Source organism: Oncorhynchus nerka, linkage group LG13, assembly GCF_034236695.1.
Source record: "Oncorhynchus nerka isolate Pitt River linkage group LG13, Oner_Uvic_2.0, whole genome shotgun sequence".
Taxonomy (NCBI): Eukaryota; Metazoa; Chordata; class Actinopteri; order Salmoniformes; family Salmonidae; genus Oncorhynchus; species Oncorhynchus nerka.
In genome coordinates this window covers 96,196,045-96,214,091 of record NC_088408.1, presented here as the reverse complement: position 1 = coordinate 96,214,091, position 18,047 = coordinate 96,196,045, and the positions used below count along the sequence as shown (strand labels likewise).

The following is an 18,047-nucleotide window of genomic DNA, read 5'->3' as shown; positions in this document are numbered from 1 at the left end:
ACTGTCACATTTTTATATAGCTTCTCACAATCATCACACGTAACTTGGCCACCGCTTCTGCTATCATCCTCTTTTTTAACACTTCACCAAATCTTTCCCAAACATTACATTTCTGGACCTCACTTTGCTTCTTTCTTTTTTTAACATCTTTTTATTTCGCCGCTCTTCTGTCATTGAATTAAAACTCCGACATTTGTCTTTTTTTCCCCTCCTTGGATCGACATGAACTTTTTTCTGCCCATTCCCAAAAGCATCTGGTGATTGGCTGTAGGCTATTTGGCCCGCTTAGGCCTTAAAGTTGAGGCTTTATGCACTAATGCCAGATAGTGACTCAGTGTAGCATATACATATAAATTGAGCAAGAATTTATATATAGATTTAGTTCTTTCTCAAGCCAGCCCACACCCTTCATCCACTCAATATTTCATGACCCTAAACTGCCCCCACCCCACTGATATAACCGGATGGACTGCATGTTATGAGTCAACCCGTGCATCACTAATGGAAACGATCATTGTGGCTTGTCAGCCATATTGAGAATGCCCACTGGTAGCCCCTCGGAGACCATTCTAAACCCACAGATGGTTTCATGTCTACAGCTAGACCGGAGGATCCAACAACTGCTACCCAGCTGCACACGTTCCGTTTGGTTTCTGAATGTAGAAGGTTTTTATTTGATTTCAATGTAGTTTTTTTTATTTGTTCATTCGGGTCATAACTAGGTAGACTTGGCACAGAATGACTGAATTGCTAGAGGTTTTGTTAGCAGACATATTTTGAATAGTGAACTCTAGACTTTGGTGAATATCACTTGTTCTTTTCAGACCTAAGACACTTTTTTAGAAGAGACATGTTAGCATCTGTAGTATGTTAACTCAGGTTTAAAGCTGATTTGCCATTGCAAGGTCATCGTTTCAGTGTGATTTTAAAAAGAAAGCACTTTTTTTAAATATGTGTTTGTCTTAGTTTATCTGACCCTTATGCATCTATCCTAGCCTTCCATCCTACATGGTGTACCTAAAACTGGTGGATTTCAATGTTTTACCTACAATCATAAAACATATTTGACACAGAGTGACCACAATCCCTCTGTCCACAATGTGGTCGTGTCAATACGTTCATACTAACCATGTGATCAAGGACAAGGAAGTAGACTCTGTAGTGTTTGGGCAAGAAACAAGGCCTAAACTATGACCAGGAAGTTTGAGAATGACCTATGCTCCCCAAAGAGGAAAGGGTTTAAGTTGAGTAAACTACGACCACCCCAGTCCCACCTCCTCCTGGGAGTGTAATCTGTCAACCAATCAGAGGTGGAGGTGCTAACTTTTTGTATTACTCTGAAAACAGTGTTTTAGTTTTATGGATTTATTGGGGTAATAATGTTCACATAAAAATAAAATATTCACGCTCATCAGCAATTGTATAATTGTCCCTCTTCCTCCTCAGGCAATAAAATTGTCATTTAAAAAAAGTATGTTTTGTCCATCTTTATTTCTCTGGTTGGAGACGATACATTATAAGGACATGAAATAATACGTACAGAGATCATTTCAGAGAAATTAAATAATTTGGTATTACAATATTACAATTGAATGCATTGGTAAACTTGTGTTGTGTTCATTCCATTTTGCTCCAGATTGAATCTTGTGATGATGATGACCGTTTACTGTAGCTGTTCCACTATCATGTTGAGATGGGGACACCTGCATGGTGTTACTGTAGCTGTTCCACTATCATGTTGATGCCGTCCGTCGTGGTTGAGATGGGGACACCTGCACTTCTCTTGTTGTTACTGTTGACAGATATGGTGTTACTGTTGACAGATATGGTGTTACTGTTGACAGAGATGGTGTTACTGTTGACAGAGATGGTGTTACTGTTGACAGAGATGGTGTTACTGTTGACAGAGATGGCGTTACTGTTGACAGAGATGGCGTTACTGTTGACAGAGATGGTGTTACTGTTGACAGATGGTGTTACTGTTGACAGAAAGTGTGTGTTGTATATACCTTTGTAACCGGGCAATTACTTTTTTGATCCATTTTGCCTCTGGATTCACACAGACGATGGTCTTGTCCTTCTTGGTAACGCTGATGAATGGAGGGGATACATTACTAGCCAAGGAGAAGTCAAACTACCATAGAAATATATAAATATAACTATCTGAGCTTTGCCATGAAAATGGCATAATTTATTGTAGCCTGTTGTAGGTTGTGCGAAGTGGGAGACTTGAACTCTTCAGTGACTTCTAATGGGTTTGGATGTAAGACAGTAATGTGACACTCTTCTTCTTCTTCCTTCCACTACTTCCTGTCTCCCATACTTGTCATACATGCATTTGAGTGACTCCATGGTTTCATTAGAATATGTTGAAATAGTGACATTCTGCTGACTCACATCATCTCCATGCGACTACAGTGGGCTCCTGCAGGTAAGACCTCCAACTTGTGAAACCTGGTGGGAGAGATGAAGGCAGGGGACGTCCGGATGCAACGACACGTCAGACGAGGAGCGAAGCCGCCCATAGGAAACGCTGCAGGGAGGAAGAGGAAGACCATCATAGGTCAAGTAAATGCAGGTCACGTCAAATCCTTAAAAACAACTGATAGATTAACTTTTTAAAAATTTAAAAAATTACAGCAAATTATTTGAGCAGCTTTTTAACAGATCTGTATCTCACCGTGAAGAGCAGCAACGCAGCAGAGAGTCAGTACGACCAACAAGTAGTGTGGCTTGAAGGGCATCTTGAGTCTGGGTTGGCTGTGGTTAAAGATCAAGATCGAAGTGCTCTGAGAGTGAGTGATGGAATTCATGTGCATTCTGGGTTTATATTGCTACAAATAAGGAAGTGTTTTGGGGAATCCCTCATCAGAAAAATCACGGATTCATTAGATTTACCGACATCAATCTATTTGAGTCGGTGTTGGTGGGTATACCTAATATTGTAGATGTAAGCTTCTTTTTTTTACACTGCAAAACATGAAAATGTTACCTAGATATGTAATCTTGTATTGAGATGCTTAAATTAAATGTACTTGTTTTGAGTTAATTTAGCTTACCCATTTATTTGTTTTAAGGTTGATTACACTTGATTTCACATGCAGAAAATGCTTTAAGATCTATAGTCGTTTTATCAAAAATTGTAGGTAAGATTAACATTTTTGGCATTGTAATTAAAGTACCATTTCAAATACAATCAGATTTTGCAGTAAATGAAATTATACTTTCCTATGTTAACCTTCAATTCTAGTGTAAACTTCTAATGAAACTAAACAGAAACTGTCTTCATATCAGAAACATCTAGATAAAATGAGTCATACATAGAGCAACAAAGAGAGATATAGTTATATCCTCTTTCTCTCCCCCCTACTTGCTCTTTCTCCCTCTCTTATCTCATTCTGTTTTATATATTAATTATTAGTCTTTCTTTAACATGGCTGTAAAGGTTACACCGTCATTTAAATCAAATCAAATCAATTTATATAGCCCTTCGTACATCAGCTGATATCTCAAAGTGCTGTACAGAAACCCCAAACAGCAAGCAATGCAGGTGTAGAAGCACGGTGGCTAGGAAAAACTCCCTAGAAAGGCCCAAACCTAGGAAGAAACCTAGAGAGGAACCAGGCTATGTGGCGTGGCCAGTCCTCTTCTGGCTGTGCCGGGTGGAGATTATAACAGAACATGGCCAAGACCTAGGAAGAAACCTAGAGAGGAACCAGGCTATGGCCAAGGGTAGAGAGGAACCAGTCCTCTTCTGGCTGTGCCGGGTGGAGATTATAACAGAACATGGCCAAGACCTAAGAAGAAACCTAGAGAGGAACCAGGCTATGTGGGGTGGCCAGTCCTCTTCTGGCTGTGCCGGGTGGAGATTATAACAGAACATGGCCAAGACCTAAGAAGAAACCTAGAGAGGAACCAGGCTATGTGGGGTGGCCAGTCCTCTTCTGGCTGTGCCGGGTGGAGATTATAACAGAACATGGCCAAGACCTAAGAAGAAACCTAGAGAGGAACCAGGCTAGTCCTCTTCTGGCTGTGGGGTGGCCAGTCCTCTTCTGGCTGTGCCGGGTGGAGATTATAACAGAACATGGCCAAGACCTAAGAAGAAACCTAGAGAGGAACCAGGCTATGTGGGGTGGCCAGTCCTCTTCTGGCTGTGCCGGGTAGAGAGGAACCAGGCTATGTGGGGTGGCCAGTCCTCTTCTGGCTGTACTGGGTAGAGAGGAACCAGGCTATGTGGGGTGGCCAGTCCTCAGTCCTCTTCTGGCTGTAGAGAGGAACCACTGTGGGGTGGCCAGAGAGGAACCAGGCTATGTGGGGTGGCCAGTCCTCTTCTGGCTGTGCCGGGTAGAGAGGAACCAGGCTAGTCCTCTTCTGGCTGTACTGGGTGGAACCAGTCCTCTTCTGGCTGTACTGGGTAGAGAGGAACCAGGCTATGTGGGGTGGCCAGTCCTCTTCTGGCTGTCCTCTTCTGGGTAGAGAGGAACCAGGCTATGTAGGGTGGCCAGTCCTCTTCTGGCTGTGCCGGGTAGAGAGGAACCAGGCTATGTGGGGTGGCCAGTCCTCTTCTGGCTGTACTGGGTAGAGAGGAACCAGGCTATGTGGGGTGGCCAGTCCTCTTCTGGCTGTGCCGGGTAGAGAGGAACCAGGCTATGTGGGGTGGCCAGTCCTCTTCTGGCTGTGCCGGGTAGAGAGGAACCAGGCTATGTGGGGTGGCCAGTCCTCTTCTGGCTGTGCATTTAAGCAGCAGTTGAGGCAGATTGATGTTTATGTCACTACGTTTCCAAATGGAATGTACTGACTCTCTCTTGGCCACTCTACATGAAGTAGAAATGAGCTTCAGCTGTCGTTGACATTGCAGATAAAGCAAAATACTGCCTTAACTGGAGGAGGGGAGACAACAGTAGCTCGATGGGTGAAGAGATAACAGCATTCTATCATGATAAAGTTGACCTTTTTGTGATGCATTGATATGCTGTCAACATTGAGAATAATAATTTATTGATAAAGATATGTGAGATTAACATAAAGATTTGTAAGATTAACATTTGAAGATTATAGTGTAGTGTATAGCAGGCAGCTTGTATCATACTAACAGACAGTCTGGAGATTATCTATGGAGAGTAATCCATGCAGCAAACATTTCTGGAGCATTGAAGGTCCCCAAGAACACAGTGGCCTCCATCATTCTTAATAGGAAGAAGTTTGAAGTTTGTCTTCCTAGAGTTGTCCGGGCAAACTGAGCAATCGGGCGAGAAGAGCCTTAGTCAGGGAGGTGACCAAGAACCAGATGGTCACTCTGACAGAGCTCTAGAGTCCCTCTGTGGAGATGGGAGCACCTTCCAGAAGGACAACCATCTCTGCAGCATTTCACCAATCAGGCCTTTATGGTAGAGTGGCCAGAAGGAAGCCACTCCTCAGTAAAAGGCACGTGACAGCCTGCTTGGAGTTCACCAAAAGGCACCTAAAGGTTCTCAGACCATGAAACAAGATTCTCTGGTCTGATGAAACCAAGATTGAACTCTTTGGCCTGAATGCCAAGCGTCACATCTGGAAGAAACCTGGCACCATCCCTACGGTGAAGCATGGTGGTGGTAGCATCATGCTGCAAGGACTGGGAGACTAATCAGGATCGAGGCAAAGATGAACAGAAAAAATTACAGAGAGATCCTTGATGAAAACCTGCTCCAGAGTGCTCAGGACCTCAGACTGGGGCGAAGGTTCACCTTCCAACAGGACAACACAGGAGTGGCTTCGGGACAAGTCTATGAATGTCCTTGAGTGGCCCAGCCAGAGCCTGGACTTGAACCTGATAGAACATCTCTGGAGAGACCTGAGAATAGCTGTGCAGCAACGCTCCCCATCCAACCTGACAGAGCTTGAGAGGATCTGTAGAGAAGAATGGGAGAACCTACCCAAATAGAGGTGTGCCAAGCTTGTAGCGTCGTACCCAAGAAGACTCTCGGCTGTAATCACTGCCAAAGGTGCTTCAATAAAGTACTGAGTTCAGGGTCTGAATGTAAATTTGATATTTCAGTTTATTTTTTATTTTTTATAAATTAGCAAAAACATCTAAAAACATGGATTTGCTTTGGTATTGTGTGTAGATAGAATACTTTCCGAAGGCGGTGGAGGTGCACAGTTTGAGTGAAATTTGAGTAATCAAGGTGACAGACATTGCCACATTCAATACCGCCATGCACAATCTTGCATCTAGCTGAGCTAGGGTATAATCATTAGTCCAACAGTTGCAAATGAGAGTTTCTATTGGACAAATTCAGGTATGTTTATTCCGTTTGCTTCCGTTTATGAAAAGTTTTTCAACCGAATAGGCGGAATGAATACACCCCTGATCGCACGCAAACACAGTTCACTTTCAAAGCAGCCACATGGAAACAGAATGATCCTTTTGATCGTTGGATAATTCCTTTTTGCATCAGACTTGCTGTCTCCCCCTTTCACCTTTTCCCTTCGCTTGTGGACTTCAGCGCACAACACGTCAGCTGTCTGTGACCAGGCCAAACCTTTGTATCATAACCACTAAACTCTACACACAGCCTACATCGTGGTCACCATATTAGCTAACGTCAAGTCAACATGGCTAATAGAATTAATGTGTTAGTAAACCAGCTACAATCATGCAGTACATTGTACAGTTAGCAAGCAGTTTAGCAATTACACTGATGGGCCCCAGTGGCAATAGACCTTCATTGCAAAACAGTGCGTTTTAATAAATTATTTGGTGACGTGGATATATTTGTCATATCTAAATCCTTTTAAACATTTTACTCCCCAAATGATACTGTCTTGTCTCATCGCTACAACTCCCGTACGGGCTCGGGAGAGACGAAAGTTGAGAGCCATGCGTCCTCCAAAACACAACCCAACCAAGCCGCACTGCTTCTTAACACAGCGCGCATCCAACCTGGAAGCCAGCTGCACCAATGTGTCGGAGGAAACACCGTACACCTGGCGACCTGAACAGCGGCACTGCGCCCGGCCCGCCACAGGAGTCACTAGTTTGCGATGAGACAAGGATATCCCTACCGGCCAAACCCTCCCTAACCTGGACGACGCTAGGATAATTGTGCGTCACTCCATGGTCCTCCCGGCCGGCTGCGACAGAGCCTGGGCTCAAACTCAGAGTCTCTGGTGGCACAACTAGCACTGCGATGCAGTGCCTTAGACCACTGCGCCACCCGGGAGGCCCTAAAAGACAATGTTTCACTTTTTTTCCCCATGAAACTCACTGAGGAGGACGGTCCTCCCCTTCCTCCTCTGAGGAGCCTCAACTGATAGAGACTAATCCAGACAGTATGTATCATAATAACAGACATATTATCTCCAGACTATAGACACTAATCCATCCAGAATATTGAGGTAGGCTATATTGCAAATAACTAGGTTAAAATGTCTATCGATACCTACAGTACAATAGTTAATTTGTCGTTGTATATCATGTAGACTAGACCATCTAAATACATCCGTTCTGAGATGAAAGCTCACTTAGATTACACAACCACAACCTCAATACATTTTCCACGGAGTTAAACTAGGATGTGGTAGATAAGGGGAAGGTTATACGAGGGAAAGGGGTTAATTACACAATGCTCTGCTGAAAGCTTACTGTAAACCAGGATGATACCATACTGCCGAGCATCCATGTAAAACATCCAACAGCTTCCTGTCACCTTATGCTGCCTGGATGAGGTTAATCTTTCAGGAAGCATGATCTGAATATGCTTAAGTTGTCTTCTGAATGGTGCATTAGAGAGAGTGTTTACATACGGGTCCTGAAGATTATTACAGAGACATTAACTTGTCTTGTGCTGTAGACTAAGGCCCTTCAGATTCTCAAAAAAGTTATACAGCTGCAACATTGAGAGCATCTTGACTAGCTGCATCACAGCTTGGTATGGCAGCTGCTTGGCGGGCCGACCGACCGTAAGGCGCTACAGAGGGTAGTGTGTACGGCCTAGTACATCATTGGGGACGAGCTCCCTGCCATCCAGGACCTCTTCAGTCGCTTTATCCCTACCAATATGTACATACTGTATGTAGCCTATGTGAACAAGTAGAAAGTCTGTAGTAAAGATTTGACATGATCTTACTGTTTCATAATATATTATATTTTACTGATATGGTAGCCTAGTGGTTAGAGCGTTGGGCCAGTAACCGGAAGATTGCTGGATCGAATCCCCGAGCTGACGAGGTAAAAATCTGTCGTTCTGCCCCCGAGCAAATGTAGTTCACCCACTGTTCCCCGGGCTCCCGAAGACGTGGATGTCGATTATGGCAGCCCCCCCCGACACCTCTCTGATTCAGGGTTAAATGCAGAAGACGTGGATGTCGATTATGGCAGCCCCCCCCCCCGCACCTCTCTGATTCAGGGTTAAATGCAGAAGACGTGGATGTCGATTATGGCAGCCCCCCGACACCTCTCTGATTCAGGGTTAAATGCAGAAGACGTGGATGTCGATTATGGCAGCCCCCCCGACACCTCTCTGATTCAGGGTTAAATGCAGAAGACGTGGATGTCGATTATGGCAGCCCCCCGACACCTCTCTGATTCAGGGTTAAATGCAGAAGACGTGGATGTCGATTATGGCAGCCCCCGCACCTCTCTGATTCAGGGTTAAATGCAGAAGACGTGGATGTCGATTATGGCAGCCCCGCACCTCTCTGATTCAGGGTTAAATGCAGAAGACGTGGATGTCGATTATGGCAGCCCCCCGACACCTCTCTGATTCAGGGTTAAATGCAGAAGACGTGGATGTCGATTATGGCAGCCCCGACACCTCTCTGATTCAGGGTTAAATGCAGAAGACGTGGATGTCGATTATGGCAGCCCCCCGACACCTCTCTGATTCAGGGTTAAATGCAGAAGACGTGGATGTCGATTATGGCAGCCCCCCGACACCTCTCTGATTCAGGGTTAAATGCAGAAGACGTGGATGTCGATTATGGCAGCCCCCCGACACCTCTCTGATTCAGGGTTAAATGCAGAAGACGTGGATGTCGATTATGGCAGCCCCCGACACCTCTCTGATTCAGGGTTAAATGCAGAAGACGTGGATGTCGATTATGGCAGCCCCCCGACACCTCTCTGATTCAGGGTTAAATGCAGAAGACGTGGATGTCGATTATGGCAGCCCCCCCGACACCTCTCTGATTCAGGGTTAAATGCAGAAGACGTGGATGTCGATTATGGCAGCCCCCCGACACCTCTCTGATTCAGGGTTAAATGCAGAAGACGTGGATGTCGATTATGGCAGCCCCCCCCGACACCTCTCTGATTCAGGGTTAAATGCAGAAGACGTGGATGTCGATTATGGCAGCCCCCCCCGACACCTCTCTGATTCAGGGTTAAATGCAGAAGACGTGGATGTCGATTATGGCAGCCCCCGACACCTCTCTGATTCAGGGTTAAATGCAGAAGACGTGGATGTCGATTATGGCAGCCCCCCGACACCTCTCTGATTCAGGGTTAAATGCAGAAGACGTGGATGTTGATTATGGCAGCCCCCCGACACCTCTCTGATTCAGGGTTAAATGCAACTCGATTAACACCTCTCTGATTCAGGGTTAAATGCAGAAGACGTGGATGTCGATTATGGCAGTACACCTCTCTGATTCAGGGTTAAATGCAGAAGACATGGATGTCGATTATGGCAGCCCCCCGACACCTCTCTGATTCAGGGTTAAATGCAGAAGACGTGGATTCGATTATGGCAGCCCCCGACACCTCTCTGATTCAGGGTTAAATGCAGAAGACGTGGATGTTTAGCATTAACCTCTCTGATTCAGGGTTAAATGCAGAAGACGTGGACAAGGAACCTCTGATTCAGGGTTAAATGCAGAAACGTGGATGCTAACTGATTCAGGGTTAAATGCAGAAGACGTGGATGTCGATTATGGCATACACCTCTCTGATTCAGGGTTAAATGCAGAAGACGTGGATGTCGATTATGGCAGCCCCTGACACCTCTCTGATTCAGGGTTAAATACAGAGAAGACGTGGATGTCGATTATGGCAGCCCCCCGACACCTCTCTGATTCAGGGTTAAATGCAGAAGACGTGGATGTGAAATTATATTGGCAGCCCCCCGACACCTCTCTGATTCAGGGTTAAATGCAGAAGACGTGGATGTCGATTATGGCAGCCCCCCCGACACCACTCTGATTCAGGGTTAAATGCAGAAGACGTGGATGTCGATTATGGCAGCCCCCCGACACCTCTCTGATTCAGGGTTAAAAGACGTGGATTTTATGGCAGCCCCCCACATCTCTGATTCAGGGTTAAATGCAGAAGACGTGGATGTAGATTATATTACACCTCTCTGATTCAGGGTTAAATGCAGAAGACGTGGATTTTATATAACCTCTCTGATTCAGGGTTAAATGCGGAAGACACATTTCAGTTGGACAACTGACTAGCTATCACCCCTTTTTCCTTTATTAATTCACTTATAGTAACATCCAGTACATCTCAAATCTTCCCATAATTTTGGCACACAAGGCCTGATATCTTCATATCGCTCGTGTTAAATTTAGATTAATTTCACTTGATCAGACACAAGGAACCCAGAATGAGGAACAGAAACATGCTAACAAGCATTAAATAAGCCAGATAATCTTTTCTATTAGCAGACTGACTGAAAGAGTTCTATATTGGCAGTGAATGCCCCCTGTTGCATAACAGCTTATTTTATATTAATCCTGACTAAATAAAAGCTATTTCATATGAATCCTGACTAAATAGCAGCCATTTTATATATTTTCTGACTAAATAACCGCTATTTTATATAAATCCTGACTAAATAACAGCTATTATTAAAAATGATGATTATTGTCATACCATTATTGCTCAATGGAGAGACAACACATTATAACCTTATAATAAGATAAAGGCTAATACAATCTTATAGCAACTAATAAAGCTATTAATTGGGTTTTCTAGTAATCAAATCTAATTTTACTGGTCACATACACATATTTAGCAGATGTTATTCTAACTAAATGCTTGTGTTCCTCCTAGCTATAATAATGCAGTAGTATCTAACTAAATGCTTGTGTTCCTCCTAGCTCTAATAATGCAGTAGTATCTAACTAAATGCTTGTGTTCCTCCTAGCTCTAATAATGCAGTAGTATCTAACTAAATGCTTGTGTTCCTCCTAGCTCTAATAATGCAGTAGTATCTAACTAAATGCTTGTGTTCCTCCTAGCTCTAATAATGCAGTAGTATCTAACTAAATGCTTGTGTTCCTCCTAGCTCTAATAATGCAGTACTATCTAACTAAATGCTTGTGTTCCTCCTAGCTCTAATAATGCAGTAGTATCTAACTAAATGCTTGTGTTCCTCCTAGCTCTAATAATGCAGTACTATCTAACTAAATGCTTGTGTTCCTCCTAGCTCTAATAATGCAGTAGTATCTAACTAAATGCTTGTGTTCCTCCTAGCTCTAATAATGCAGTACTATCTGACAATCCACAACAATACACACACATATCTAAAAGTAAAAGAATTGCCACATTACCATAGTTTAATACCCCTCAGACTGACCCTGAGTTGAGTAGATAGGATACCTACTACATTGGTACCATCATTGGCATCAATACATGTTATTTTGTTGGCTTTGCAGAACCAAAACTCCACAATCTACCAAAAGACTTTCCAACTTCTCTGAATCAGAATAGCAAATAAGCCAATATAATGAAACTTACAGTATGGATGGGATAACATGGGTGGAACAACATGCAGCCACGCTCTGCTGACGAGTATTTTTCTCCCTGCTTATACATGAGTATTAAGAATGGCCTTGTGCACAATTTTTTTGCGTATATTAATGATGGTTTTTTTTTATGGGTGATTTATCAGGGGGTGCTGCAGGTTACTTCCAGGGGCAATGTACCCGCCTGCAATTATAATGTATTTGCAATTTGCAATAGTAATGTATTTGCAATGTACCCGCCTGCAATTGTAATGTATTTGCAATGTACCCGCCTGCAATAGTAATGTATTTGCAATGTACCCGCCTGCAATAGTAATGTATTTGCAATGTACCCGCCTGCAATTGTAATGTATTTGCAATGTACCCGCCTGCAATTGTAATGTATTTGCAATGTACCAATTGTAATGTATTTGCAATGTACCCGCCTGCAATTGTAATGTATTTGCAATGTACCCGCCTGCAATTGTAATGTATTTGCAATGTACCCGCCTGCAATAGTAATGTATTTGCAATGTACCCGCCTGCAATAGTAATGTATTTGCAATGTACCCGCCTGCAATTGCTAATAACTAATCCACAACTGCATTACTATATGTAATAAAGTGAAAATATGAGGCACCTGATCTTAAACCACTAATATAGAAAATGCACTGAAGGCAACAGTCAGATACGGCAAAAATAGTTATTTTTGCCTGAATTGGATATGTTTCTGCTTATAATTTCCCACATTGTAGTAGGCAATTTGTTAGTCAACTTGTCTATAACTATATACATGCAGCTTCTCTTCAGTCATTACACTGTATGTACGCTGTATGTACACTGCCCTTAACCTTGTTAACCCTGTACACACTAAGCTTTCTTAGTGTCCATCAAGCTTTCTCTGCCTTAACCTTGTTCTGAACACCTCCAAAACAAAGGTCATGTAGTTCGGTAAGAAGAATGCCCCTCTGCCCACCGGTGTGATCACTACTTCTGAGGGTTTAGAGCTTGATGGAGTCAGCTCATGCAAGTACTTGTGAGAATGGCTAGACGGTACACTGTCCTTCTCTCAGCACACATCAAAGCTGCAGGCTAAAGTTACATCTAGACATGGTTTCCTCTATCGTAATCGCTCCTCTTTCACCCCACCTGCCAAACTAACCCTGGTTCAGATGATCATCCGACCCATGCTAGATTACGGAGACATCATTTATAGATTGGCAGGTAAGGCTGCTCTCGAGCGGCTAGATGTTCTTTAGCATTTGGCCATCAGATTTGCCACCAATGCTCCTTATAGGACACATCACTGCACTCTATACTCCTCTGTAAACTGGTCATCTCTGTATACCCCTCGCAAGATCCACTGGTTGATGCTTATTTATAAAACCCTCTTAGGCCTCACTTCCCCTTATCTGAGATATCTACTGCAGCCCTCATCCTCCACATACAACACCCATTCTGCCAGTCACATTCTGTTAAAGGTCCCCAAAGCACACACATCCCTGGGTCGCTCCTCTTTTCAGTTTGCTGCAGCTAGAGACTGGAACGAGCTGCAACAAACACTCAAACTGGACAGTTTTATCTCCATCTCTTCATTTAAAGACTCAGTCATGGACACTCTTACTGACAGTGGTGGCTGCTTTGTGTGATGTATTGTTGTCTCTAACTTCTTGCCCTTTGTGCTGTTGTCTGTGCCCAATAATGTTTGTACCCTGTTTTGTGCTGCTACCATGTTGTTGTCATGTTGTGTTGCTACCATGCTGTGTTGTCATGTGTTGCTGCCTTGATATGGTGTTGTCTTTAGGTCTCTCTTTATGTAGTGTTGTGTTGTCTCTCTTTTCATGACGTGTGTTTTCTCCTATATTTATATATATATTTTTTAATCCCAGCCCCCGTCCCCGCAGGAGGCCTTTTGGCTTTTGGTAGGCCGTCATTGTAAATAAGAATTTGTTCTTAACTGACTTGCCTAGTTAAATAAATGTTTAAAAAAAAAAAAATTTTAAACGTTGTCTAGAAGTCAAAATAAACCCTTGGTCACCAGAATAATGTCATAAACTGACTTCAGTCTAATTGGCATCAGTAATGTTATCTCCATCATCTCTGCTTCTTTTGTGGAGCAAAGACATTTAGGGACCGGGGAGAAAATGCAATAGCTCAACAACAAAAAAAAGTTGAAAATCTTTCAGTGCAAAATTTTCAAATTATAGCACTTTGACTAGCTGGAAGGAAATAGAAGCTGTAAAAACGACCCAACATGTTTCTCATAAGAATTAAGTTTGGCTTCTGTGGATATTTGTGACACGTTTCAAGAAGCTAGGCGTACGTCGCAAGTCACTACTTCACAGGAGAGGTATTTAAAAGAAAAAATGTATACACATTTTTTAAATCAAAATGCGTTTTGGGGCAGAAATATACTATGTGATCAAATGTATGTGGACACCTGCTCATCAAACATATCATTCCAAAATCATGGGCTTTAATATGGACTTGGTCCCCGCTTTCCCGCTAGCCATGATATAATGGATGGGCTGGACATGCCTAGAGATGAGTTCGGATTGGTCTGCCATGTAGCATGCTTCTGTCGATAACATGATCAGCTCAGTATGAGTAGATAATCCTTGCTACCGCAGCTTTTTTGAAAGTTACAACCTTAGCCATGGAGAACTGCAAAAGTGCTCTCAACAACATTGCAGGAATTTATCAGGCGCTATCGACAAAGATCAGTGAGAAAAAGTTGCGATGGACAACTTTCTGCGATGTGAACCGGAGTGACATGACATAATGAACCAAACAAGCTGTTGCTACAAAAAAAAAAAAAAAACAGAAATGACACAGGACATATTTTTCTTAGTTAACGGGGTTCCAGTCAGCCATGAAGCGTTCATCCACTCTGGGTAAGAGTCTAGATACATTTTCAGACATTCTATTTTTCTAATTTTGTCAGAAAGGTATTTATTTAAAGTAAAAGCGTACTGTTGGCTGGCAAGTGAATGTTTGCATGCTGGCTCGCTAGCTAACGTTATGTGTATGATCTGTGTAGTAATATTATTTGTACCTCCAGAAAGCCGATTGTATTGTTGGTTATAGCCTACTATTAGCTAGCTAGATAACCAACTATGTTCAATGTTATCTTTAGCTACCTGCAAATGCATGCATGGTGGCTAGCTATGACAATCAGTTTGTATTGCTAGTAGTATGGGTTGGGATTATTGCCACGTTCAAAACAACTTGGAACTGGGAACTTGGACATCTCCGGCATCCGACACGACAAGACGTCTGACTGCTACGCCATCAAGACAACTGTGAACCCTGAAAAAACAAACTCTGAAAAATCGCTTTGAACAGTCGTCCAACTTGGAATACAAAAACTTGGGAACTCGGGCCTCTTTCTAGAGCCTTGACTTTCTGACCTGAAGATCACTGATGTCATGATTTGACCTTGTGTTTTTCTAAGTTCCCAGTTGTCTTGAAAGCACCATTAGGTTCATTGTTTAGCTAGCTAGCTACATGTCTAAACAAAAGACTCCACATGACCAATAAAGTTTGCTAGGTGTGTTTAGGGGTGATTACATTCATCTATTGTATTTCATGCCTAGATAATAGGGACCCATCCACTTTGGTTATTTACTACACTACTTTACTGACTCTGTTTAGCACATGGCTTAACATATGAATGCTTAAAGATGGGTGGGGCTAAGGCTTAAGAGGGTGTGAACGATGTTGAATAGGAGTAGACAAAGAAGAGCTCTCCAGTAGGTGTACCAAAACATTCAAGGGCCATTTTCTCAAAAGTGGGGTTACAAGTTTATCAACTTTAGAACCAGAATTACTTTCCCATGTTCCTCAACTGTAGTGTATGATATACCATTGTGTAGCTCTGAGACTCTACTTTTATTAAACGTGAAAACCGTGTAACAGAGTCAAAAGATGGCGCCGGAGCAGAAGGCAGACGTTTTACGTCCCCAACCGATTGTGTTTTTTTGTTTGTTTATCAGCGTTGTTTGTAACTTATTTTTTTACTCATTTTGTACATAATGTTGCCGCTACCGACTCTTATGACTAAAAATAACTTCTAGATATCCGGACTGCGATAACTCACCGAGGACTAGCAGAATCCTTTTTCTTCTTTCACGCCTCTAACCACGCCGAGGTGGAGGATATACAGAACAGGCCCGACCCCGTGATCTGCGTGAAGAGGAGGGATAGAAAGAGAGGCTGGAGAGCGGGCTGCCTTCTGGGAATTCAAAGGTGATTGAATAAACCCCCACTTCCCTCAATTCTGCTAGCAAACGTGCAATCTTTGGACAACAAAATCGACGAGTTACGGGGAAGATTAAACTACCAATTGGACATTAAAAACAGTAACATCTTATGCTTCACGGAGTCGTGGCCGAACGACAACATTATCAACATACAGCTGGCTGGTTATACAATGTACCGCCAGGAGAGAACAGCGGTGTCTGGTAAGACAAGGAGTATTTTTTTAAATAACAGCTGGTGCATGATATCTAAGGAAGTCTCGAGCTATTGCTCGACCGAGGTTTATATCATGATAAGCTGTAGACCACACTACCTACCAAGAGTTCTCATCTGTATTCTTCGTAGCTGTTTGCATACCACCTCAGTCAGAGGTAGGCATTAAGATAGCATTGAATGAGCTTTATTCCGCCATAAGCAAACAAGAAAACGCTCACCCAGAGGCGGTGCTCCTAGTAGCCGGGGACTTTAATACAGGGAAACTTAAATCAGTTTTATCAAATTTCTATCAGGATGTCAAATTTGCAACCAGAGGGAAAATAACTCTGGACCACCTATACTCCACACACAGAGACACGTACAAAGCTCTCCCTCGCCATCCATTTGGTAAATCTGACCATAATTCCATCCTCCTGATTCCTGCTTACATGCAAAAATTAATGCAGGAAGCATCAGTGACTAGATCAATAAAAAAGTGGTCAGATGAAGATGCTAAGCTACAGGACTGTTTGCTAGCACAGACTGGAAGCACAGTAGAATCTCAATTCAACGGCTCAGACACAAGAGGCATGTGGCAGGGTCTACAGTCAATCACGGACTACAAGAAGAAATCCAGCCCAGTCACGGACCAGGATGTCTTGCTCCCAGGCAGACTAAATAACTTTTTTGCCCGCTTTGAGGACAATACAGTGCCACTGACACGGCCTGCAACGAAAACATGCGGTCTCTCCTTCACTGCAGCCGAGGTGAGTAAGACATTTAAACGTGTTAACCCTCGCAAGGCTGCAGGCCCAGACAGCATCCACAGCCGCGCCCTCAGAGCATGCGCAGACCAGCTGGCCGGTGTGTTTACGGACATATTCAATCAATCCCTATACCAGTCTGCTGTTCCCACATGCTTCAAGAGGGCCACCATTGTTCCTGTTCCCAAGAAAGCTAAGGTAACTGAGCTAAACGACTACCGCCCCGTAGCACTCACTTCCGTCATCATGAAGTGCTTTGAGAGACTAGTCAAGGACCATATCACCTCCACCCTACCTGACACCCTAGACCCACTCCAATTTGCTTACCGCCCAAATAGGTCCACAGACGATGCAATCTCAACCACACTGCACACTGCCTTAACCCATCTGGACAAGCGGAATACCTATGTGAGAATGCTGTTCACCGACTACAGCTCGGCATTCAACACCATAGTACCCTCCAAGCTCGTCATCAAGCTCGAGACCCTGGGTCTCGACCCCGCCCTGTGCAACTGGGTACTGGACTTCCTGACGGGCCGCCCCCAGGTGGTGAGGGTAGGCAACAACATCTCCTCCCCGCTGATCCTCAACACTGGGGCCCCACAAGGGTGCGTTCTGAGCCCTCTCCTGTACTCCCTGTTCACCCACGACTGCGTGGCCACGCACGCCTCCAACTCAATCATCAAGTTTGCGGACGACACAACAGTGGTAGGCTTGATTACCAACAACGACGAGACGGCCTACAGGGAGGAGGTGAGGGCCCTCGGAGTGTGGTGTCAGGAAAATAACCTCACACTCAACGTCAACAAAACTAAGGAGATGATTGTGGACTTCAGGAAACAGCAGAGGGAACACCCCCTATCCACATCGATGGAACAGTAGTGGAGAGGGTAGCAAGTTTTAAGTTCCTCGGCATACACATCACAGACAAACTGAATTGGTCCACTCACACAGACAGCATCGTGAAGAAGGCGCAGCAGCGCCTCTTCAACCTCAGGAGGCTGAAGAAATTCGGCTTGTCACCAAAAGCACTCACAAACTTCTACAGATGCACAATCGAGAGCATCCTGGCGGGCTGTATCACCGCCTGGTACGGCAACTGCTCCGCCCTCAACCGTA

At 43.8% G+C, this 18,047-nt stretch overlaps 1 protein-coding gene across 1 annotated transcript; it reads right to left on the bottom strand.

Annotated features, from left to right (window-relative positions):
- Positions 1-1,472: 1,472 nt before the first annotated feature.
- Positions 1,473-2,818, bottom strand: LOC115121995 (C-X-C motif chemokine 13-like). Its single transcript, XM_029651148.1, has 4 exons — positions 2,681-2,818; positions 2,398-2,533; positions 2,010-2,090; positions 1,473-1,792 (listed from the first exon to the last, which is right to left on the bottom strand). Exons 1-4 carry the CDS (start codon positions 2,811-2,813, stop codon positions 1,714-1,716), a joined length of 429 nt encoding a protein of 142 aa, XP_029507008.1. The 5' UTR covers positions 2,814-2,818; the 3' UTR covers positions 1,473-1,713.
- Positions 2,819-18,047: the final 15,229 nt, after the last annotated feature.

Excerpts from the sequence above, each read along its gene's own strand:
- LOC115121995 (XM_029651148.1), bottom strand. The coding sequence starts at position 2,813 with ATGAATTCCATCACTCACTCTCAGAGCACTTCGATCTTGATCTTTAAC. Across the intron at positions 2,091-2,397 it reads TGTAGTCGCATGGAGATGAT|CGTTACCAAGAAGGACAAGA; the intron begins GTGAGTCAGCAG and ends TCCATTCATCAG. Across the intron at positions 1,793-2,009 it reads GTAATTGCCCGGTTACAAAG|TAACAACAAGAGAAGTGCAG; the intron begins GTATATACAACA and ends ATCTGTCAACAG.